General features: G+C 34.8%; 1 protein-coding gene across 1 annotated transcript in view; it reads left to right on the forward strand.

Moving 5' to 3' along the window:
• NPEPPS (aminopeptidase puromycin sensitive) overlaps positions 1 to 24,371 on the forward strand; it is an 85,603-nt gene that overhangs the window by 56,777 nt on the left and 4,455 nt on the right. Inside the window, exons 6-20 of the mRNA XM_063111404.1 lie at positions 1,167 to 1,367; positions 1,825 to 1,921; positions 2,029 to 2,062; positions 2,904 to 3,018; positions 5,302 to 5,466; positions 6,303 to 6,407; positions 6,786 to 6,846; positions 9,407 to 9,516; positions 12,621 to 12,684; positions 13,997 to 14,136; positions 15,877 to 16,011; positions 17,272 to 17,491; positions 20,426 to 20,568; positions 21,005 to 21,061; positions 23,752 to 23,859. Of these exons, the coding sequence (XP_062967474.1) occupies positions 1,167 to 1,367; positions 1,825 to 1,921; positions 2,029 to 2,062; positions 2,904 to 3,018; positions 5,302 to 5,466; positions 6,303 to 6,407; positions 6,786 to 6,846; positions 9,407 to 9,516; positions 12,621 to 12,684; positions 13,997 to 14,136; positions 15,877 to 16,011; positions 17,272 to 17,491; positions 20,426 to 20,568; positions 21,005 to 21,061; positions 23,752 to 23,859 (1,755 nt within the window). The remainder of the gene's footprint in view (positions 1 to 1,166; positions 1,368 to 1,824; positions 1,922 to 2,028; positions 2,063 to 2,903; positions 3,019 to 5,301; positions 5,467 to 6,302; positions 6,408 to 6,785; positions 6,847 to 9,406; positions 9,517 to 12,620; positions 12,685 to 13,996; positions 14,137 to 15,876; positions 16,012 to 17,271; positions 17,492 to 20,425; positions 20,569 to 21,004; positions 21,062 to 23,751; positions 23,860 to 24,371) is intronic.

Genomic DNA, 24,371 nt, shown 5'->3' on the forward strand with positions numbered 1-24,371 from the left:
CACAAATATTAATTTTCTTTATTTCCAATGACCCCCTTTTTAAAAATTGCCTTATTTTTGAAAGGTTTTTCCCCTCATGGAACAAATTCCTTGTTAAATACATTAACAAGATTATATACTTCTTTTAATTTGTATGTGTAAATAAGTGACAAGTTTAATAGCTATTACCTTAAAGAAAAAGGTCTTGACTTTCTTATTAAATGCCAAAAGATAAAGCTGCATAATGAAGTGTATTTTAGTTTTTGGCTGATTGTATTCTTGGAATATGCTGTCTTCACTGATGTCAGTGATCTCATGAGTAAATAAGAGTAAGCATTCACTACTGGAAATGTATTGTCTAGGACTGCCTTGTTTAAGACATAGAGCAGCCTGTAGCCTGTATGACTCTGGGGAACTTGGAAAAGCCTTCTGTACCTTGAAATAACTGGCTTTTGTGTACTTATTGGTGGAGAAAATTTCGTATATAGAATGTCATTCTCTTCTCAAATATTCTCAGGAGGCTAATATATTAAACCGAAATATTCATTTACATTTTAGTGTGAATGAATTTATCAGGGCTATTCTTGAATAAGTCTTCCTTGGAAGAAAGAATAGATAGAGCTCGAAGAAACTGAGAGCCTGAATAGGAAAAAAAGGGAGAACATCAAAGAGAAATTAGGGATTCCAAAGCAAAAGTGTAAATTTCTTCACCAATTTGTTCAGAGGTGGGTCTAAGTGCAGTGGTGTTTACAACTAGTTGAATCTTCTCCACTCCCACTGCTTCACTTGACTCACCTAAAAAAAACAATTTTTTTTTTTTTGCTTAGAGCCAGCTGTGGTATAGAGAGTGCTCTATATCTAGAATTCTGTATCCTTTGTAATGGGAGATTCTACTATTAAATTTTATTTTTATTGATAATCATTTTCTCCTATCATTATTTCACTTGAAAGGAATTGTGGTCTTAAAACATCCCTGGCCCCCAATTTCTTAGTATGAGTGCTTTATCAGAACATTTTCCATCTCAGGAGTTTTTGACATCATAAAAGCACTGGATGAGTTGGGATGAGTAAGCTGTGCTGAAAGGGGGAAGGAGAGGCAATAAAGCCTACAGTTTTTGGCTAGTGTTTGCTCTAAGGTGTTGATGTAAATCTGTTTAAATTTTCCTTTTTTTTTTTTTTTTTTAAAGAATGTAATTGACCGGAAACCATACCCTGATGATGAAAATTTAGTGGAAGTGAAGTTTGCTCGCACACCTGTTATGTCTACATATCTGGTGGCATTTGTTGTGGGTGAATATGACTTTGTAGAAACAAGGTCAAAAGATGGTGTATGTGTCCGTGTTTACACCCCTGTTGGCAAAGCAGAGCAAGGAAAATTTGCGTTAGAGGTAAATGTACTTGAAGAGGATTGTTCCAACAGTCCGTAACTCCAGGTTGGGGAATTTACATTTCTGATAATTATTAGTACATTTATTTATAATTCAATCTGAAAGTTGTCGTGCTACTTTGGTTTTATTGTTAGTAGAATTTTGGAAATAACAACCGTGGTGTTGCATTAACATTTTATAAAATAATGATTAAGAGAACATGAGAGTGGAATTTATTTATCTAGGGAATGGATGGGAAAATATGTAGTTATATTTTTCATACCAAGTTATAAATGGATTAAAGTTTGGCCACCATATACAAAGCTTAAGGCTAAGGCAGTCTTTGGAGGTAGGGTTTCCCAGGATTGGTTTCTAATTACTTGAGATACTTTGGTTTGCAACAGGATTCCTTTGTGGATTTCTGTGTGAACTATAATTAAATATTTATCAGGTGGTTCTTTTGTTTGCACTTTTATAGGTTGCTGCTAAAACCTTGCCTTTTTATAAGGACTACTTCAATGTTCCTTATCCTCTACCTAAAATTGATCTCATTGCTATTGCAGACTTTGCAGCTGGTAAAGTAAATTTCATTTTATTGCTGAATTGTATTAACTTTTTGAATTTTGTGGTTTTGAAGAAGAATGTATATACATCAATAAATGTTTATATTTATTTTATGAAGGTGCCATGGAGAACTGGGGCCTTGTTACTTACAGGTATGTTGTTGATGCATTTACCCTGCCTTATCTTTTTCAATCACTGGTTTTATAAAGGCTTCACTCCTAATCACAGTTGAGTAACTTCTGCTTTAGGAACTGGTATAAGTTTTCCTACGCCTCCTACTTTCGTGTACATTTCAAGAATGCAGATGGACATCCCCTCCCCTCCTGGTGTTATTATTTGGAGGTTGTGAGATTTTAAAGAGAGCATCTGGCATTAGTAGCATTTTTAGGTATATTCTTGGCTGAGTTTCTCATTTCAGTACCTTCCCTTCCTTCCAGTAGTTTCATAGTTATTTATCCAGCTTGAAGAACCTTCCCTGATTTCGTATCTCCTAGCCAAGTTTTTACATGTCTGTCACCACAACACAAACATGTGGGTTGTATAATTTTAAAGCAGAGTATGTAAACAAGTTTTTGCTTTTTCTTTTCAATTGCCTTCTTAGATGAGCTCAGTGTTCTTCTTGGGATTGCGGAATGTGTCTCCCCTGCCACTCCCCTCATTTAATGGAAGGACTGTGTTCTCTCGCTCTCTAGCGCAGTAATCCCTAATCCCTTAGACAAAATTTTTCCAAAATTTCAGGCAGCTGTCCTGTCAACAAACTGATCATTAAATTTGTGTTGCATCTTTGATCTTCTATTGTATGAATTCTGTTGGAGTAGTCTTTAATCTTCCTTGAATTTTTTCTTTCCTGTGTATGCAGAGGAAATGTTTTCTCAGTATCTCTAAAGCCTAACTTGACCCATCTCATTTACCATCTGAATTTCCCCCACTTGTGCATGCCTGCTTTTATTGCAGTACTTTTATTATTTAATTTTTTTTTTTTTTTAAACACAGGGAGACTGCATTGCTTATTGATCCAAAAAACTCCTGTTCTTCATCACGCCAGTGGGTTGCTCTGGTTGTGGGACATGAACTCGCCCATCAATGGTTTGGAAATCTTGTTACTATGGTATTTAATATTTTTAAGTGCTCAAATATATTTATTTTCATCCTGTTGCACATTATTTTGGCTACATAGTGTTTCAGGCTTGGTTGTAACATTGTACCAAAAAATAATTGAGTGATAGAAAAATTTTATTTTAAAAGATCCACTTTGAAAAGCGTTCATCAGAATCTCTGTGATTATCAAGAGCATATGGACAATCTTTATTCAACAGAAAACATTTCCTAAACTGTTCTAGAATTTCTCCGCAAATGGGAAAGTCAAGATACTAATTTGGGTTAGAGAGAAAAATTCCCCTTCGGTAAAGATGAGTGAATCATGCAGGGAGATTTCAGGCTAACTGTAGTTTCTTGAGTCATTTGTTGTGTAGTTCACTAGCTGAAAAGTAACCTAATAAATAATAACAAACTGATGTTTTTAGAGGTCAGTTTGTTCATTGCCTAAAGTGTTAAGCTGAAATTTGTTGAAATAAAAGTAAAGAAACTGCATAATGTGTGTTAAAATTCCAAGTGTTCCATTGAAATTCTCATTTATTTATAATGTTTGCAGTGAATGATGTCTGTCCTTTAGTCCTGACCTTTCATTCTCACTCTAAATAAATACTACTGATGGAAGCCAACCATGTTAGAGCTTGGGAATAAAGGGTTTAATAAGTGAACTAGAAGTACCTATGTGATGAGAGAATTGGAGATCCTGGAGCCAGTTGAATTCCCTGTCAGCATTTTAGGCTGCCAAAGAGCAGAACCTGACTTGGATGTTGGATGAGTCAATATGTCACAGAAATAAGCAAGAAAGTAAGACATCTAGCGACTATTACATGTGTGAGAGAGTTTCTAAAGTCAGTCCTTGAAATAAACCCTTTATTTTTGCTTTGGATGTTTAAAATTTTATATATGGGTGAAAAAAATGTTTTTGAAATGTAATTTCATGTGGAATTATGTGTGTTAGTGCCTGTATTCAAATATGTGCAGAAATAGTCTTTTAATGCAGTAGGTTTGCCACTTCCTACCATATTTTTTTTGCTCATCATAGAGAGAGCTTTATTTTTATGATTTTATTTTGAAACTACCACAAATAAATTTTAGTAGAGGAAATGCGTTTATTCTCATTGTTTTTAAACAACTTTTTACTGGATTTATGTAACCATTCTAATTATTAAATATTAATTATTTTATGAACTGAAATTCTAAGGGCTTAGAGATAAACTGGAGAATAATTTTAGCTTTGTACCAGCTTAGCTTAGCGCAGGCTACTAGTTAAATAGCACAAATTACTTAGACAAATAGCCACTTATCAGTTAATATTAAAAATGTTAAGTCTTTGGGCCAGCCCATGGCTCACTTGGGAGAGTGTGGTGCTGACAACACCAAGTCAAAGGTTAAGACCCCCTTACCAGTCATCTTAAAAAAAAAAAAAAAAGTTAGGTCTTTTTGGGATTCCAAAAACCTCTTTTGTTTTTCACCATTGGAGTCCTTTGGCCTCTATCTTGCACTTGTATTATTTTCTTTTACTAAGAGATTTAATCAACTTTAATGAAAATTAGATTGAGATCTCTTTTTGAAGTTGATTTTTTAAAAAATTGATATTATCTGTCACCCATTATGTTCTTTGTCCATTCCACTCATTCTGCATTATTAATAGGTGAGAATTTTATATTCCATAAATGCTTAAACACCATTCATTACTGAACTACTTCCTTCCATAACATTTCTGTTAATTTCACGTAATCTTCTCTTTAAAACGAAACAAAATAAAAAAGCCAGAAAGCTATCTGCACCAAACAAGAAAAACTGGAAACTATTTCCACAATGACCAGGAAAAACCACTGACTGATGAGTTGAACTTTCTAAATAAATGAAAAAGTAGTACTACTTATTTAAAGAGAAATCCTTTACTAAATTGCATTTTATATAGTGATATTTTTCATCCTTGCTCTTGCCTACGTTTATCTGTTCTCTTTTCCTTTTCCAATACATAGGTTTGTTTCCTCACCACCACCACCCGCCCTGCTTTTCTAGCTTCGGTAGTAAAAAGTTGCTTAGCAATGTTTTAAAAATCTCCCTCAGCCATAATTCTAATATCACTAGTTAGCCTTTCTTAGCATTTCTTTTAGGCTTCTCTTCTTTTCATCAATGTGAGTTCTTTGCTAAGTGTTTTTAATTGAATTTTAGTTCCTTAAGTTGTACGTTTTGGAGTATAGTGGAAGGGACATAAGAGTTTTCAAATTAGTGGAATGACAGTCTTTTTTTTTTTTTTTTTAAATACCTGTTTCCTTTTTTTTTTTTTAAGGAATGGTGGACTCATCTTTGGCTAAATGAAGGCTTTGCATCCTGGATTGAATATCTGTGTGTAGACCACTGCTTCCCAGAGTATGATATCTGGACTCAATTTGTTTCTGCTGATTACACCCGTGCCCAGGAGCTTGATGCCTTAGATAACAGCCATCCTATTGAAGTGAGTCACACTTTTTAACCTTTGGCCTATGATTGCTCTCATTTTTAAGGAAATAAGTAATTTGTTATAGAGATACTTAGGACTCTGAAAAGAAGAGAAAATTGCATGGGTAATTTCACTTGTTTTTATAGTTCATATTTCCAGTCTTGGAAATCTAACAAGACTAAGTTCTAATTAATGTTTCTTTTTAAGTGGGCAGTATAAAAATTTGGTCTTTGTAGAGGCAGGTGTTATGTACCTATACGCATTCACTAAATACATTTTTATTGAATAGTATGGAAGAAACCATACCTGTTGAGTAACAGTATAATTCCATTGCTTTTTTCGAGGAAAATTCTGGACGTGTTATTTTATTATTCTCATTGTCTGTTTTTGTGAATATTTTAATTCTCTTGACTTAGCCTATCCTTACTTTGATTAGTTTATATGTGTACATTTTTCACCCAAAGAACTAAAGTTATAATCCTACTTTGACATATTTAACTAGGGTCCCATATAATTGTACACCGTTACAATTAGTGCAAGAAATCAAATGTTTTTCATCTCTCCATTCCTTCCCTACCCCATCCCCAAAGAATAAACAGAGTCATAGTGATTTGCCTCATAGTAGAGAGTCAGGACTGGAACCCAGGCTGTAAGAGATGATGGGGATCACGTTATATATCCCACTTTAGTAAGATTAGTTACACTCTTTTGAAGATCGTCATTCTACATTATGAATGATTTAAAGGCAGAATAATATGAGTTAGAAGGGTTTTCCTAGAAAGCTTTTTATGTAATTCAGTATTACAGGCTGTCTGCTTCCTGTCATAACCCTGAATCACACTGTCTGCCAGGTCAGTGTGGGCCATCCATCTGAGGTTGATGAGATATTTGACGCTATATCATATAGCAAAGGTGCATCTGTGATCCGAATGCTACATGACTACATTGGGGATAAGGTAAAAAGGCAATTATTAAAATCTTTCATTCTTTTATGGTAAAATCATAAAAGTTTTGCATGGAAAAAGTGTCTGATTTTATTTGAATTAAGTTCCTAGATAATTTTGGGCTTGTTTTCATTTCTTTTTATATTGGCTATTGTGGTCTCTTAGATTAATTATATGCAAATATGTTTAGTGGGGGGGCGGGAGGCTGGTATAAAACAAGGAAGAGTAGAAGGCAAAAAGTATGCATTCTTAAATTACAGGCATCAGAGGGATATATGTTTTTTATTATAACTGATACTTGAGTAAATTTGCTTTTTGATACTAATATGCAAATATACTATAAATTCTGAGATCTGACTCTCCTGGATTTTAAAAATTGTGTTTTCTCAGGACTTTAAGAAAGGAATGAACATGTATTTAACCAAATTCCAACAAAAGAATGCAGCCACAGGTAATCATTAATAGCTTGAGATAGAAATGGAGAGAAAGTGTTGTCATTCTGTCCAGGGTAGGACATTTTATTTTTGTTTTATTTATTTATTTATTGGCGGCTGTTTGGGGATCTGAACCCTTCCTTGATCTTGGTGTTATAACACCACACTATAACCACATGAGCTAACCTGCCATCCCATTATTTTTGTTCTAAATGCTTAATTTGCCATGTAAAAGATAGGACGTAAAGTTGACTTAATTTGAAGCCATGGTAGGTTATTGGATCGACATGAATCAGGACCCAATATCTCTTTGGTCATCCTCTGGTGTTCTGCTTTTTGTAGCTCAGTGTTTTGCTACTCTAAAGAGTCTAAAGTGTTCTGTTTACCTTTCCGGAGCTTATTCTTTTCAATGATTGGTTGGTTTTGCTGCTCTATATTGATAATTGGCCATTAAAATAGGTTCAGATTAACTGTTTTTAGAGTGAACATGTGTAACTGCAGAGTTTGAATGAAGTAGAGTTTTAAGATTTTTAGTGTTTGATGGGCTATAAATTATTGGGTGTTGGAGTCAAAAGGAAGAATAAAAGTATAAGAGTAGCTTGAATATGAAAAAGAGCCAGAGTAGGAGTTTTGATTTCTTTCGTGAAGAAAAATAGTTTAAAACACAAGAAGGTTTATGGTAATGTCATTAGTGTCTAATAGAATGATAAAAGTTCAGAGAGGTGTGGGCTGTTCTTGAGGTTTATAGCATTTGAATTCAAAATATGTATCTGCCTCTCTGTTCAGGCCATGATGTTAACCTTAACTACAACCACCAGTCCTTGTAAATTTCCGTCTTAGTTTGTAAAATGGAAAGACACTCTGTTCCTTAAAGCAGGCCTAGTGAAAAATGTATTCTTGCAAGTTTTATGATTCTTTTGCATATATGTACAAACACACACATTATGTATATATTTGAGGAAAGAAACTTGTGCTTCTTAAACTGTAATGTTTATACAGTCACCTGTGGTCTGTTAAAATGTTTCTAATTCGGTAGGTCTGGGGTGGAACCTGAGATTCTGCATTTCTAACAAGCTCCCAGGTGAATCTAGTACTAGTAGTTCATAATTCACACTTTGAATATCAGGGCCTACCATTTAACATTTTTGTTATTTATGAAAGACAGTTGGCAGTTCAAATGTATTTCAGTTACCATCTATGGTCTTCATCCTCTTGTAGAAGTTCTAGTGCCCTCTGTCTTCACTGCCCTTCTCTTAACTCATGCCTTTGTGGTCTCTCCACTGGAATTCTGCAGTTGCCTACTGACTAACTGCTTCTTGCTGTGCCCCATTCCCTTCAGTTTCATCTTTTACACTAAGGCTAGAGTTACCTTTCTAAAGAGAATACCTAATTGTATCACCCAATTTAAGACACTACATTGCCTTCACCATAAAGTCTATACTGCTTTGTAAATTGTACAGTCTTGATCAGTTCAGCCCCTGCCTACTTTTTTAGCCTCATCTCTTATTATTCCCACTCATGTACCCTCTGTTCTTTAGCTGAACATACAGCTCTTGTTGCTGTCTTGTCTTATACTTTCCTGTTTGTACATAGACCATTTATTCTGTCTACCTGGAATGTCTTTTTTAACCTTGTTTGATGAACAGCTCATCTTCAGGATGTAGGCCAAAAATCACCTATTGTGAAGCCTTTGTTTTCTTTGGATTTTTCTTTAAGTGCCTTACCTCTGCGCATGCCACCATTATAGTACATATCACATTGTATTGCCATTTTGCTTTCCCTACCACCCGTGATGTTTGACCGTATAAATTTTACTTCAGTTTCATCAGCATTGAATGTTTTTTTTAACTTCAGTTAATTGGATAGATATATTGGTTTTCAGTTTGTGAGTGTTTAATAGTGATCTTGAACATGTTTCTATTTCGATGTTTGTATTTCTTCTTGTTTGAACTCATCTGTTTGTCTTTTGTTTATTATAATTTGCAATTTTTCTTATAAATTGGAACAATTAGGTACATTTTAGAATAAAAGACCATTTTTTTTTGTTTTTGTTTTTTTTGTCTTTTTCGTGACTGGCACTCAGCCAGTGAGCGCACCAGCCATTCCTATATAGGATCCGAACCCGTGGCAGGAGCATCGCTGCGCTCCCAGCGCCGCATTCTCCTGAGTGCGCCACGGGCTCAGCCCTAAAAGACCAGTTTTTTTTTTTTTTTTTTTTTTTTTTTTTTTTTTTTTGTCGTTTTTTCGTGACCGGCACTCAGCCAGTGAGTGCACCGGTCAGTCCTATATAGGATCCGAACCCGCGGCGGGAGCGTCGCCGCGCTGCCAGCGCAGCACTCTACCAACTGCGCCACGGGCTCGGCCCTAAAAGACCAGTTTTTATAACAGAATTTACTTAGCAGGGCAAGAGAGGTGGCAAGGGTAACACTAATTTGGCCCACTGCTTGTTTTCTGAACCTGAAAGAACCAGCATATTGGTCAATGATGTAGTGTCGAGTTAAATAAAAATTTCTGGTTTGTTTAGGGAAATAAAAATGTAAACATTTTAGATTATCGTTGTTTGTGTTTATCTTCTAGAGGACCTCTGGGAAAGTTTAGAGAATGCTAGTGGTAAACCTATAGCAGCTGTCATGAATACCTGGACCAAACAAATGGGATTTCCCCTGATCTATGTAGAAGCTGAACAGGTAAACTTTTTTTTTTTTTTAAAGTCCTTCCATTTGTGTGATATTGTTTTAAATAAAATTCAATTCAGTGTTACAGTCATCGAAACCTTGGACCTTGGTGTTATCAGCACCAGCTCTAACCAAGTGTGCTAACTGGCCAGCCTTTCTAATGACATTTAAACCAGCCCTTATACTCTTTTTCTCAGTGACTTTGTCCCCCGACGTCATTAATGTTATACACACTTAAGGTATAAAACAAAGTAATGTCTCCAGGGAAAACAGTTTGTTGCTATAATTTTAAAATCACTGAGTGAGGTTTATTCTAGGAATGTGAGGTTGGTTTAACATTTTTTAAAAATCGGTGTATTGTTTCTTAAGCACTACATAACTGAATCAAGTAGAAGAACCCATTAGATGATTAGATGCAGATAAATCTTGGTAAAATTCAGCACCCATTTATAACATTAAAACTGGTTTTTAATATTGATTGGATGGCAGTATGATTTTGATTAGAGTTGCACTCATTAGTTGAACTGTTACCTGAACTGAGAGAGAAGCACTTCAGAATGAGTTATTCTCCAACAGGAGTGAGAATTACACATCAACCTTTATGCCTACCAAAAAGTTTATCCTAACTCAGTTTTATTATGTGAAATTATGGAATTGTTCTCTTAAATTTCTTTGCCATGATTTTGTGAGCTGTATAGTGAATTAATTGCTATTCATTTTTAGGGAGCAGGATACAAAGTTCTTTTTTTGTACAAGTTTTTTCTTGTGGTGCTGCATTGTCCATAAAGCTAAGTATGTTTTGCAAAGAATTTCTCAGTGTGGCAATCTAAGTTAGTAAATTTGCTTTTCTGTACTAGGTGACATTTAAACCAGCCCTCGTACTCTCAAAATGCACCCAGATTTACACAGAATGTTTTAATGTTGAAGCTTGCAAGTTACCCTTCCAGAGCCACATCTTAACTTTAAACATGATTGGATTTTATAATAATATCCCCGGGGACAGTATGAGTAGTCAACATTGTGTTCTCTACCTTAAGCATGTATAATTTTAATGATGTGGGGGGCAAAGTCACTGAGGAAAAGGATCTCTTGGTTAGATTGGCTGCAAGAATTTGAAAAGGTAATTTAGGGAATGTCATTGATCATGTTTGGTGGAAATGAATACCTGTAAGTTCAGTGACCTAACATTGTGACCATTCTCTTTCTTTCTAGTCTTCTGTGTCCACTTTGGACTAGTCTATTATAGGAGCTGATTGGTGGAACTTGACATTGACACTGCATATGGACTGACGAGTAGTTTTCTCTTTACCCGACTCTTCTAAGAATATTAACATACAAAGATGATTGTTCTTTTCACCTCTGGGGATTTCATACCCTCAAAACTATTCAACTAATGATTACACATAAAAATGGACAATTAGGCCATAATTTTTTTCCTTCAAGTGGTGCACATTTTTAGGATCATAATAGTTTATCAGAACAAAGGACACTAATACCCCATTTCTTTTTTTTTTTTTTGGTCTTTTTCGTGACTGGCACTCAGCCAGTGAATGCACCGGCCATTCCTATATAGGATCTGAACCCGCGGCGGGAGTGTCGCTGCGCTCCCAGCACCGCACTCTCCCGAGTGCGCCACGGCTCGGCCTTACCCCATTTCTTTTTGGTGTTATCGAAACTCAGTTAACTTTTCCATCTAGCTACTTTTTCAAAGTCTTGCTTTCTTTGTTTTGTTATTTTTTGTCTACAGTCACAGACAGACTTTTTTTCTTTTTTTTTCATATTTAAATGCTATTTATTTTGGTGAGTTATTCCAAGAGTTGTGCACAGCTGTATTTTTTTTTTTTTTTCAAATTGCAATATTAAAGTCACACTTTGAATTTTGGATGTATTTTCATAACTTAAGTAATGCCTACATAGGTGATCTATATGGATGGTGCATGGAATAGGGACTCCAGAGACCTGCTCTGCTCCCAAGCTCACTTCGAATCATTTTAGTCTCTTAGGTCTGTGTTACAAAGCACAGCCAAATTTATCCTCCATTTTACATTTCAGTAAAAAGCCTGTCTATGACTCTTAATTCTTTTAAGAATAGGAGAGCTCTGAAACATATAATATCTTGATTATGATATATTTCTCACTTTGCATTCCTTAAATTTAAATACTTTTGCTTTAATTCCTCATCAATTAATTAACTGTTAAATTTAATTTTAAAGCAAGCTTTCATCTTTTTCAAGGAAATCTATGTGATATGTAACTAATCAGTGTTGTAGTGTTGAAGTTCATTAATAGTTTCTTTTTGGCATCAAAGTGGCCATTGCTTTCTCACTCAAATTTTTTCTTAGTTTTTCAGTTCTACTCTCCAGTCAGTTTACCCATGAAGGTCATTGGCCCAATTTTACATTTGATTTAGCTGATCTTAAATCTGTTATATCTTATGTTATTTGAAATCTTCTAGGGTGTAGTAACTAATGATAAATGAACAAATGACTGCATATTGTTGAAGTATTTTTTAAACATATGTTGCTTCTGGCTTTTTAGTTATTTGCCATTCCCCCTCCTTTTGTGTTTCATTGCAGTACTCTTCCTTTGAAATGAGGTGTGTGCTTCTTTTATGTTTATCAAGCACCCTAAAATTTGAGTTCTGAATATTGAATCCACATGCTAATCTAATGTTGCTATTCTATACTTGCCAGCCACCAAAAAAAATAAATAAATAAAATAATGTTGCTACTTCTTAGAAGTGGGAAAGACCAAGACATAACCTTTCTCTAAAAGATTAATATACCTAGCTTAAGTGTCTGTTGTTTGTATACCATTGAAAACTTTAATTCTTTAAAACTTTTAGAAACCTATTATCTGGGTATATATATCTCTTCCGAGGGGCCATATACATTGGAACTCAGCCTTTTATTTATTAGAATATTGTTATTTTGAGACATAAATAAAGAATAGTGACTTTTGTTCCCATTCTGTAGTACCATCGTCTTCATCACCATTGCATTTTGTGTACTCATGAGACATTTGTTTGTACTGGTTCCTCCATCTTTGTCACAGGATATCACTCCCCCTCCCCTGAAAGTGTTGATACTATTATAGCCTTTGTTTTGCTTCTTTAGGTAGAAGATGACAGATTACTGAGGTTGTCCCAAAAGAAGTTCTGTGCCAGTGGACCATATGTTGGTAAGCAAATGGCTGTGATGATCAGTGAATTTGGATGCCATACCAGTAATAGTCCAACTAATAGGAAATAGTTATCCATTTTCATAGTTTTAATAGAATTAAATATAAACAAGGAGATGGTAATAGAATAAAAATGAAATTAGGAAAGTGTTTCTTTGTACCTTTCTTCCTTTAAAACAGTAGTTCTCAACAGGGGGACATATATTTCAGAATCACAATGCCTTGTCACGTTCCACCCACCAAAATCTGATATGTTCTATTAGGGTTAAGAAGTGGCCTTCTGCCATTAACCTTCCTTAGCATTTAGAATTACTCTTTTAATAAATGCTTGACAAGTCAGGTGACAGAATTATTCTCTAAGTAAATCCCTAAGTGTCACAGTTGCCATTTTCTGCCTCATACCTGTATTCTGCATTGTAGTACTGACAGATTTTGCAGGTTTTTCTATGGGGATCCAAACCCTTGACCTTGGTGTAATAACACTGTGTTCTAACCAACTGAGCTAACCAACCAACCTTTTCTAGGTTTTTCTAATGCTCTGTGGCCAATATAGGCAACAATAAAACCTGAAATATCCCAGTGTTAGTGGGTTTACCCTGATAGCATAAAGCCATGTAACTTATTAAAATAGCTTCATTAATGGACTGGGCAAGGACTTTCTTTTGTTTGGCATTTTAATGCAGACTGTTTTGCTGTCTGATATCTAAGACAGTGTTTCTGCCTTACAAAAGCTTTGACTTTTAGATAATGACTTCTCAGTGATGGAATGCAACAGCTCACAGGATGTATCCTATTACAACAATAAAAATCAATACTTTTATCAGTTGGTTAGAGTGCGGTGTTATAACACCAAGGTCAAGGCTTCAGATTCCCATACCAGCCAGCTGCCAAAAAAAACAACAAAAAAAATCAACACTTTCAGCAGTGTGTGTACCCATTAAGGACTACACCTTAGAATTTGTTTTCAAGTGCTATGCAAGAGCTTTTACCTATTCAAAATTTATTTTAACAATGAAATCATTGTTGTCTCTATTGCTTTGTAAAGGAAAAACAATTAAGTAAAATCGTTGTATTTGTGATTCTATAAATGAGTTAACTGTTCTCTTTTTTTAGACTATTGTGATTTTGTTAGTACGTTATCTCTTCCTTTGCATTAATATTATTCAGGTTACCTGGAAGAGTTCCTGTGCCACTAAGAATGAAGCTACTGACATAACAGATTCAAGCCCTTCATTAGGACAACACCTTACCTTTCATTTCTTCCAGTACAAAATTATTTTTCAAGTTTTCTATTTGTCCTTCTCTTGCTTAGGAGAAGACTGTCCCCAGTGGATGGTTCCTATCACAATCTCTAGTAGTGAAGATCCAAACCAGGCCAAACTCAAAATTCTAATGGACAAGCCAGAGATGAATGTGGTTTTGAAAAATGTCAGACCAGACCAGTGGGTGAAGGTGAGTTCAGAAATTGCATAGCATTTTTATCTTACCTAAATTGATTTCTTTCTTTCTTTATGCATTTTATGTCTGGCTCTAAATTCTACTCAGTTTTGACAAGGACTTTCAAAGAAAAAACATTTCTAAACTTTCCTTTGTGAAATTGAAGGCCAGTTTTCTAACAGTATTGTTCAGACATTTGCCCTTATGTTAGGTAAGGGAGTGGTAGATAAGCAGATGAAAAAGGATAGGACTAAAGAGGAAAAAAAAAACAGTAGACTGTGTATAAAGTCACATTAACCAAAACATTCGTAGTCTCAACTTCATACTGCCCTGTCGTTGTAATGGCATGTTAACTTCAATGATGTGTTGTCATTATGTGTGTACAGCTATAATCAAGTGGGATCAGACATATAATAATCAGTTTGTGTTGCTGAAATGCTTGAAATTCCTTTAGCTGGCATTTTAAAATCATTTCACAAAAATACCAGTGGGTAAGTATTATTTTTCATTATTCTGTACTCTGTACTTTTCATTATGGAAGTATATACTACAGACTCTTCTCATAATTGTATATTCCTAATAGGAATTGTCTCAGACTACTATGCTTTTTAAAAAAGAGTAATTTTTCTCTCTGATTGAATTTTTAAAACATACTTAGTGGGCCGAGCCCGTGGTGCACTCGGGAGAGTGCGGCTCTGGGAGCGCAGTGACGCTCCCGCCGCGGGTTTGGATCCTATGTAGGAATGGCCGGTGCACTCACTGGCTGAGTACCGGTCACGAAAAAGACAAATAAATAAATAAATTAAATTAAAAAATAATAAAATAAAACATACTTAGTGGAATATTATCATTTGAAATTATAATATGAAAGATTATGTAGCAATATGAAAAATGTCATAGACGGGGAAAACTCACATGTACACTATAATTATAATTAGATAAATTCAGGTGTTATTTCTACAGTAAAAGATAAAGAGAAGCAATAAAATAATAGTTGCCTTAGAATTGTGGGGTGATTTTAAAAATATTTATATGTAAAGAGTAAAATATTTTTACCTTATTATTCTACCATTAAACTATAATCATATGAGATTGCACTGTAATTCCTTGAAATTCAAGATCTGAAAGTTGTTATTCTGTTGATGCTGTGGGCTTAATAGATCAATATATATATATATATATTTTTTTTTTTTTCCTAAAACATGACCGGTAAGGGGATCTTAACCCTTGACTGGTGTTGTCAGCACCACACTCTCCCAAGTGAGCTAACTGGCCATCACTATATAGGGATCCAAACCCATGGCCTTGGTGTTGTCAGCACCACTCTCTCCCAAGTGAGCCACGGCCGGTCCTAATAGATCAATATTATTAAAGATTTAGTCTTTCTCAGAGATTTCGCTGTACAAGTGTTTTCTATATAGTAAATATTTTCTGTAAACCTAAAACCATCCACAGAGTTTAGAAATAGAGACTTATCCACATTATTTTCTCCAACCCCTGCCGTGCTCTTATTGTCCCTCACTTTAGCTTCCACTATTTCAAGTTTCTGTTTTCTTTTTTGCCTCTGTATTAGTTTTTGACAAACTATTTCTGTCTTTATGTGTTGTTTTGTTTAATCCTTGTCTGTTAGCATATATGGTCTTTGTTGTTATTTATTCAGATATATCTAAAATCAAAACTCCTTTTACACATACAAAACGTTGATATAAAAAATAAATGGAACTGTTTAATAGTACCTACTGGATATCTTTTCAGTTAAACCTGGGAACAGTTGGATTTTATCGGACCCAATACAGCTCTGCCATGCTGGAAAGTTTATTACCAGGCATTCGTGACCTTTCTCTGCCCCCTGTGGATCGACTTGGATTACAGAATGACCTCTTCTCTTTGGTGAGGAGCATCTCTTATTTAAGTAATTGATGGATTTTGTTGATTAAAGGATTTTGTTTTTTATGAAGTGTCTGAAACATAATTAGAAGAATGTGTCTTCCTGAAAGTTAAACTAGAACTCTTTGGGACTAGAGGAAATGACCAATTGTTAATTAACATGACAAGATTGAACCTATATAATTTACCAGAAGAAAATCCCATTTCACTATTCCTAAACCAGTTTTTTGCAACTATCTTTAGTTAAACTGTCCTTTTTAAGGCAGAAAGTCTTTTCTTTTCAGTAGAAATAACTATTTCTATGAGCCTTGAAGAAATTTCCCTACTGATACATTTTTTTTAATAATTAATTCAGAGTGATTTTATGTTTTTCTAAAATAGTGGTTGTACTTTACTGGGAAAGGTAGAATTTTTAAACATTCCATTATTACTGAAATTATAGCTTTAGAATAATTATATTTGGCTTTGTTCCAGAAGGGACTTAAAACAGCAATTAGTATTATTATTTTTTATGACTTCAACATAGGTTAGGTAATTTTAGATGTCTTTGACTATGACAAAATTGTCATTTTCCTCCTAGTGTTCCTTTAAATTGAATTTGAAATTTTTCCTCCCTTCTGCAGTCACTGGTTTGGATTCCTTCTTTGTATAAACACAGATTAGCATTGATGTACAAAACCTCACATCTGCTGATCTTATTGCTGAGAGACCTGTCCCAGGAGAGTGGGCTGTTTGTGCAGTTGGCTGCTGTAACAGAAGTTCTTTTTCCTAACTCTATTAGTTAGTTCTGAAAGGACTCTGAATTTGCAGTGCCTTCCAGTTTGTGTTCTTTTAGAAATGAGTAAAGAGGAGGCTTAAGTTGACACAGTTTGTAGGTACAACTTTGAAAGAACCTCTGTCAAAAACCCAAGTCCCAACTATTTTTGAAACTTTTCTGAAAATATGAGAGTTTTCAAAACAGAAACAAAGCCAGTGCCCCAGAAACTGAGTAGAAATAGGAAGTTAACTGGATTTGTTGTTGTTATTCCAAAATTAGTGGGATTTTAGTGTAATTTTTTTTTAATAGTTCTTTTATAAATAACAAATAAGGACTGTTGTCAGAATAGGATTGTTATTCTAACAGTGTTCTTCTGAGTTTATATAGACTCATTTCCTTAAACCCAAGAAATTATTAGCAGTAGATAATGCCAAAAATGCATGCTTTTGTTTTTTTGTTTTGTTTTATTTGAAGACTAGGTTAATTTGTGTTTTTTCCTATCCCAGGCTCGAGCTGGAATCATTAGCACTGTAGAGGTTCTAAAAGTCATGGAGGCTTTTGTGAATGAGCCCAATTATACTGTATGGAGCGACCTGAGCTGTAACCTGGGGATTCTCTCAACTCTCTTGTCCCACACAGACTTCTATGAGGAAATCCAGGAGTTTGTGAAAGATGTCTTTTCACCTATAGGGGAGAGACTAGGCTGGGACCCCAAACCTGGAGAAGGTAATGGATGTACAGAATGGAGAAAGAATCAGAGATTGGTACTTTTTTATTCACCTGTGGTTAATATTATTAGCATCATATGTATCTACTGGTTGTTACTATATATTCAGCTGGTCAGAAATTAAGACTTAAATCTTTTAAGCCTACTGGTAAAGTTACATCGATCACAAACATAGAAACAGTAGTGGTTATATGTATTCATTGCTACATATGATGTGTGCACAATGGTGGAAATAAAAATCTTTTACACAGTTCCAAAGGCCCATTTATAGTCACAGTGATGGAAATAAAAATCTTCTACAGAGTTCCAAAAGCCCTTTTACAGTCAAGAAAAGCTAAAGGGAATTTTGGTTTATTTTATTTATTATTACCATAAATACCAGACACCTTATGTACAAGTTACAAAGGTGCTGAGACACATGGGGTCAGCTTTTTGAATTAAGTAAGTTATTTGTCTTCTACGTAGGTTCTCTCCTTCATGATTATTTTTGTAATCATATATTGACTCTTTTTGCTGTCATTGCTTACTCATTGTTAATGTTGGGAATGTATCAATGTTGGAAATGGTGATTTGAAGGCTTTAAATATAATTATTTTCTACCATCTGCTAATAACTAACGATGGTATTTCCTCTTGACCAGTCTTTCTTTTTTTTTTTTTACTCTCCACTATACAAATGAAGAAGACCTTCTGACCAGTCTTGATCTGGGAGTCTTTTGAAATAAGAACAATAGCAGCAATATGTAGAACTCTATGTGTTTTCTTCATTGATTCAACAAGTATTTATACAGCTAGTAAATGCTGACTACTATTATGGGAGCTGGTGATACAGCAGTAAACAAAACATTGCCCTTTGCGGCTTACATGTCTAGCAGGAGACACAGCAAGCAATTAAATATATAATGTTCTAGGTGGCAGCAAGTATCATTAGGAAACATAAAGTCTGGTAAGATAGGTAAGGAGTACTAGGCCAAAAATGCATGCTTATGTTTTTTGTTTTGTTTTATTTGAAGACTAGGTTAATTTATATTTTTTCCTATGCCAGGCTCTATCTCTATTTTATAGAAAGTGGTTTGGGAAACCATCACTGCTAAGGTGATATTTGAGTATAAGCAGAGATCTGAAGGAGAGAGCTGTGAGGACATCAAAAACACCTTTATTATATGTAGGGAGATGCCTTTAGTTTCCTACCTGTACAGATGGGAGAATCAAATATAGCAAAATAATAAAACATTGCCTTGCATCACACAGCAAGTCAGTACCAGAACCAGAATTATAAATTGCTTCTTAGAACTGTCATGACAGTGTGTAGTTTTGTCATCTATTAATCTCCTATAGTTTTCTTTATTTTTTATTGAGTTGTAATTTAAATATAGCAAATTTTTAATTTAATTGGAATATTTTAAATATTACTGTTTGATGACTTTTGGTAAATTCATACAAGATTTCCATCACCCAGAATGTTGCCTCAGGCCCCTTTTCAATCAGTCCCTGACACATGAGACTCCCTTACCTTCCCCACACAAATACTATTTTGACTTTCATCCTAAATTAATATTCTCTTCTACATTTTATAAATAGAATAATATAATATGTGTTTTGTTCTTGTAGCTAGCTTCTCTCACTCAGTGTTTTTGAGATAGATCCAGGTTGTTCATTCCTTTTTGTTGAGTAGTATTTCATTGTATAAATGTACTTTTATTTGTGCATTGTACTGTTGTGAACTATCAGGTTTGTGTGCTAATGCTAACTTTTTTTTGAGATATAATTCACATTCCATAAAATTCACCCTCTTAAAGTATACAATTCATTGTTTTTTTAGTATGTTCACAAGGTTGTGCGATCATCTAATTCCAGAACAATTTCTTCATCCCAAAAATAAACCCTGTACCCATTGGCAGTCACTTCCCATTCACTGGCAACCATTAATCTACTTTCTAGTTCATGGTTTGCTTTTTCTGGAATTATACAATATGTGGTCTTTTGTGCCTGGTAGCATAATGTTTTCATGGTTCATCAATGTTGTAGCATATATCAGTACTTTATTCCTTTTTTTATGGCTGAATAATATTCCATTGTGTGGATATACCATGTTTTGTTTATTCATCAGTTGATAGACAGTTGATTCCACTTTTTGGCTATAATGAATTAATTCTGCTGTGAACATTTGTGTACAAGTTTTTGTGTAGGCATATGCTTTGATTTCTCTGGGATATACACCTAAGAGTAAAATTGCTAGGTTATATGATTACTCTGTGTTTAACCTTTTGAGGAATTGCTAAAACATTTTTCTAAGTGGCTGTATCATTTTACATTCCCACCAGCAATGTTTGAGGGTTCCAATTTCTTCACATCCTTGCCAATACTTGTTATTGTCTATCTTTGATTATAGCTGTTGTAGTGGGTATGAAGTGGTATATCATTGTGGTTTTGATTTGTATTTCCCTAATGACTGGTGATGTTGAACATGTTTTTATGTGCTTATTGGCTGTTTCCATATATCTGGGTGAATGGATCCACCAGATTTTGATTTTAAAAATCTAAGATTTTGGTTTATTGTACACAGAGCATATTAGTTCCATATGTCATCTTTCTCTGAACCTTGGGTCAAAACTGCATGATCAAAGTCTGTTCTTTTCATACGTAATCCTTAGCAGTGTGATTAACTAGAATGAGGTGAACACTTAGTAAATTCAGATAGTTGGCATTTGTGACTATAGACAAAGTTAGGAAATTTATTTGCTTATCTAGTTTGTTTATCACCACTCTTAGGATTTAGTAAATTTAAGTCAAGTCTTCTCTCAAGTATGATGGTAATTGTTTATGTTTGTTCAGGGCCATGGACTTGGTATAATACAATTATAAGATATCCAGGTGGCAAACTTGTAAAAACAGGCTTTTTAAGTATTCCTGTCTCTTTTACTTCTCAATCAGGTCATCTAGATGCACTCCTGAGGGGCTTGGTTCTGGGCAAACTAGGAAAAGCAGGACATAAGGCAACATTAGAAGAAGCTCGTCGTCGGTTTAAAGACCATGTGGAAGGAAAACAGATTCTCTCTGCTGATCTGAGGAGTCCTGTAGGTTTTCATAATAAATTCCCTTGATTTTTGGGTGACTGCATCATTGTGTGAAGCATGAAACTTCTTTACTAATAACCAGAACTGACCTAAGAACTGACTTCACAAACCATGTCTGACTCTGTTTTATTATGTACCATTTAGATGGTTTGTAGCCAGATTCTCATTTGTTTAGTTTCTCAGTCAGCACTGCAGTGCTGAAAGGTGATTAGCCATGCACATTCCTTTGAGATAGCTGGTGTGCTTTACTGTTAGGACATGCCATCTACCTTTGTGGTTGTTCATGGAGTTATTAACTCCTTACCACACTTTGTATGTAATATCTACACATGACGTTATAATTTTCTTGACTTGCTTTCTGTCTTAACAGTAGAATATTTGAAATAAGATATATTTAGTCCAATGACATCTTTTTTGTTCTTACATTCTCTTATAGGTCTATCTGACTGTTTTGAAGCATGGTGATGGTACTACTTTAGACATTATGCTAAAGGTGAGTATATTTGAAAAAAAAAAAGTCCCAGCAAAAGAAATATATGCATACTGTAGACATGCAAATATTAAACTATGGGAGAAATAAATAATGTCTATCCATGTATACTAACAATATGATGCCAAAAGTCAGCTTGTTTTTTTTTCCATTGCTTTTTTGCTCACTACTTTATGCATCTTAAATCTTAACACTGCAGTGTTCATTTTGATTAACAAGCCAAGTTCTTTAAATTTTTATCTTCAATATAAATTTACTTGATGTTCTTCCCATTCTAAGCGAAAGGTTTTTTTTTTTCTGTGTTTAGAAAAGGGATAGATAGATGATCAGGTGTCTCAAGGGTTTAAGCTATGTAAGGGTCCCTTATGAACGAATAGGAAATTAACTCACCTGCCTTCATAGCCTCTCTGGTTTTCCCAGGGTAACTGGCATATAATTAAACTCTGGCTGAGATAAAATGTGGACAAAACTTTCCATGTCCTTATAATGGCAGCAATCTGTTTGCAAGTTTGAATCAATAGTAATCCTGTGGAACAAGTGCAATCTCCAGTCCCCATCCATGCTGTTACCAGTCTATAAGGAAATGACTTGACTATACTGGTTGCATTAGAAGGGCAGGGAGTCAAATCTACTTGTTACCATCACATAAAATGTGCCTAAATATCCAAATCATCCATCAAACCTATAAAACCCATTCATTAAAAGATACACACTTAGGACAAGAGAGGAATGTGCTTTACTACTTCTACCTTTCATAGATTAAGAACACTTTTCTGATTCCAAGTGGATTGTAAATCTAAATTCTAGTATTTTAGTTTTAAACAAATTGTGTTGAAAATGATTAGGATGGGGGCTGGCCGGTTGGCTCAGTTGGTTAGAGTGTGGTGCTGATAACACCAAGGTCCGGGATTCCATCCCTGTACTGGGGGGAGGGGGAGAGAGAGAGAGAGAGAGAGAGACACACACACACACACACCTCTCTCTCTCTCTCTCGAAAAATTCAAACTTTGTTTAAGAAACTCTACCTCAAAATGTACCTCTTTGCCCATGTTGTACATGAGTTGCCTTTCTAATAATATAAAAGTTGTGTTTTGGGTTTGCCTTTCAGCCTGATATTAAGGTTTCTTCTCAGTTTTAGTGTTCTGTGAACCCGTGTACCATAAATCGTGTGTGTATGAAATGTGTATGAAATGGGATATTTTGTATTTTTTTTAGTCTATTCCATAAAGGCATGGGAAACAATAGTGACTCTGAAAATTTTATGGCAGATAACTTGACATTTTTGTGTCATGACACTTAAGAATTTACACGAGTCTTTATGTTTAATTTATTTGACACAAGGGCTCTTAACTGTAGTTCATAGTATATTTGGAATGTGGTGTTAGAGTGCCATCTAGAGGACTACTATAACAAATTCTCTTTGGGGGAAAAAATGCTGCTTGAAAGTCAGAATTCAGACCTTGAATATTGGAGCTGAAAAGGACCTTAGAAATCATCTTTCCACCCCCCTCATTTTACAGATGGGGAAACTGAGACCCGGAGAGGTTAAGGACTTAGTCAAGATCACACAGCTAGTTAGAGGCAAAACTGGGACTAGAACCCAGGTCTCCCGACTTCCTATCTATTTTACCACACTGCCGCTCAAAAGAGTCCAAAGGAAAGGAAGAGGAAACTGGGAGCTGTGATGGGGTCTGCAGACACTGGTCAGTGTTAAATCTTGAGGAGAAAAGGTCAAGAGAGTCTGTAAATTAAGTTGTCTTGAAGAGGTATCTCATACATTTGTAGTTTTAATGTTTTAAAATATAATATTTTGTTATTACAAGAAAAATATTTTGTATATTCACTATGGAAGTTTTAGAGACTAGAAAAGTATAAAAAAGAAGATAAAACTTACCTGTTATTTAAAAAAAAAAAACACATCACAAAAATAGCTTGCGTAATATCTCAATCCAGGTTTGGTAATGTATATATAGTAGCAATTTTATTTTTTCTTTATGCGTCTCTATCTTTCTAATATTCTGCATTCAGTATGTGCTGCTTTTGCAGTTAAAAAATGTAAAGATGCATAATCCCACTTATCAGAGACTGTCATTAGTTAATATTAAACATTTTGATGTTTTTTCCCCTTCACAATAGATTTTTTTAAATTTAACATCATTTTGTTTTGTCTCATTTTTTCACTTAAATATCAAGAACATGTTTATGTCATGAAATATTCTTAAAATATAACTTTCAATTATGCATTTTTTTAATAAGTAAATAATTACAGTATTCAACTGTTGGATATTTAGATTATTTTTAATTTTTTATTATTATAAATTGATGACCTTTAATGGTATAAGATTACTAACGAGCCTTAGCCAGATATCATTAATGTAAAGAATTTGGCCATGACAGATTTAGCCCTTCAGTCTTGTTAAACTGCACACAATTGATGACAGGCTATTTATCTAATGAGCACTTACATCTAGTGTTATAATATTTACTGTAATAATAACTTACTGTAATAGCATATGACAAATTTAGTGCCCAAGCATCTTGGAAAGTATTGTCTTTTGTTAATTCAATACCCTGCCAATCTTACCCAGTGAGAATGTAGAACAGAAGTTTTACCTTATTGGGGAAGAAACTCATATAAGCATATGAAGAACTTTCAAGGGAGAATTAACTCTCCCTGTATTTTTTCCCTATAGCTTCACAAACAAGCAGATATGCAAGAAGAGAAAAACCGAATTGAAAGAGTCCTTGGGGCTACTCTTTTGCCTGACCTGATTCAAAAAGTCCTCACGTTTGCACTTTCAGTAAGTTACAGTGAAAACTGCTTTTAGAAGGTATTGTTGCCCATTGATCTGTGGCAAGTGTCTTCGTGTCTTTGATTCAGTATCCTCTTGATCTTCCTTAACCCTAGAGGAAGGCTTCCTCTTCTGGGAAAACTGGCCTGAGCTTTTGTTACTTACTGACTTCTGTTATCTCCTACTAGTGGTGAGAATCAGAATAGCAGAGAGAGGAAACAAATTCTCCAGAATGGGAACTGTGAGGACAGGGACTCTTAACTTGGAAGCTAACTTGCCTCTTTACCTGCTTTGTGTCTGTTTCTTTTTTTTTATCCTATAGGATCTCAGGCAAGTATCTGTTGAGCAGCCTGTTTGTTTGTACCTGTCCCAGTGCCTCATTCTCAATTTGGCTGATCTTTAGGTTAAACATTCTCCTCTTTGCTGGAAGCTTCTAGTGCCAGTTATTCCTGAACCAAGGAATGAGTGTCTTTAATGTGGATACTTGGGTATCTCAATAGTATGTTGCACTTTCTGGCACC

This window comes from Cynocephalus volans, chromosome 10, assembly GCF_027409185.1.
Source record: "Cynocephalus volans isolate mCynVol1 chromosome 10, mCynVol1.pri, whole genome shotgun sequence".
NCBI classification, from domain to species: domain Eukaryota; kingdom Metazoa; phylum Chordata; class Mammalia; order Dermoptera; family Cynocephalidae; genus Cynocephalus; species Cynocephalus volans.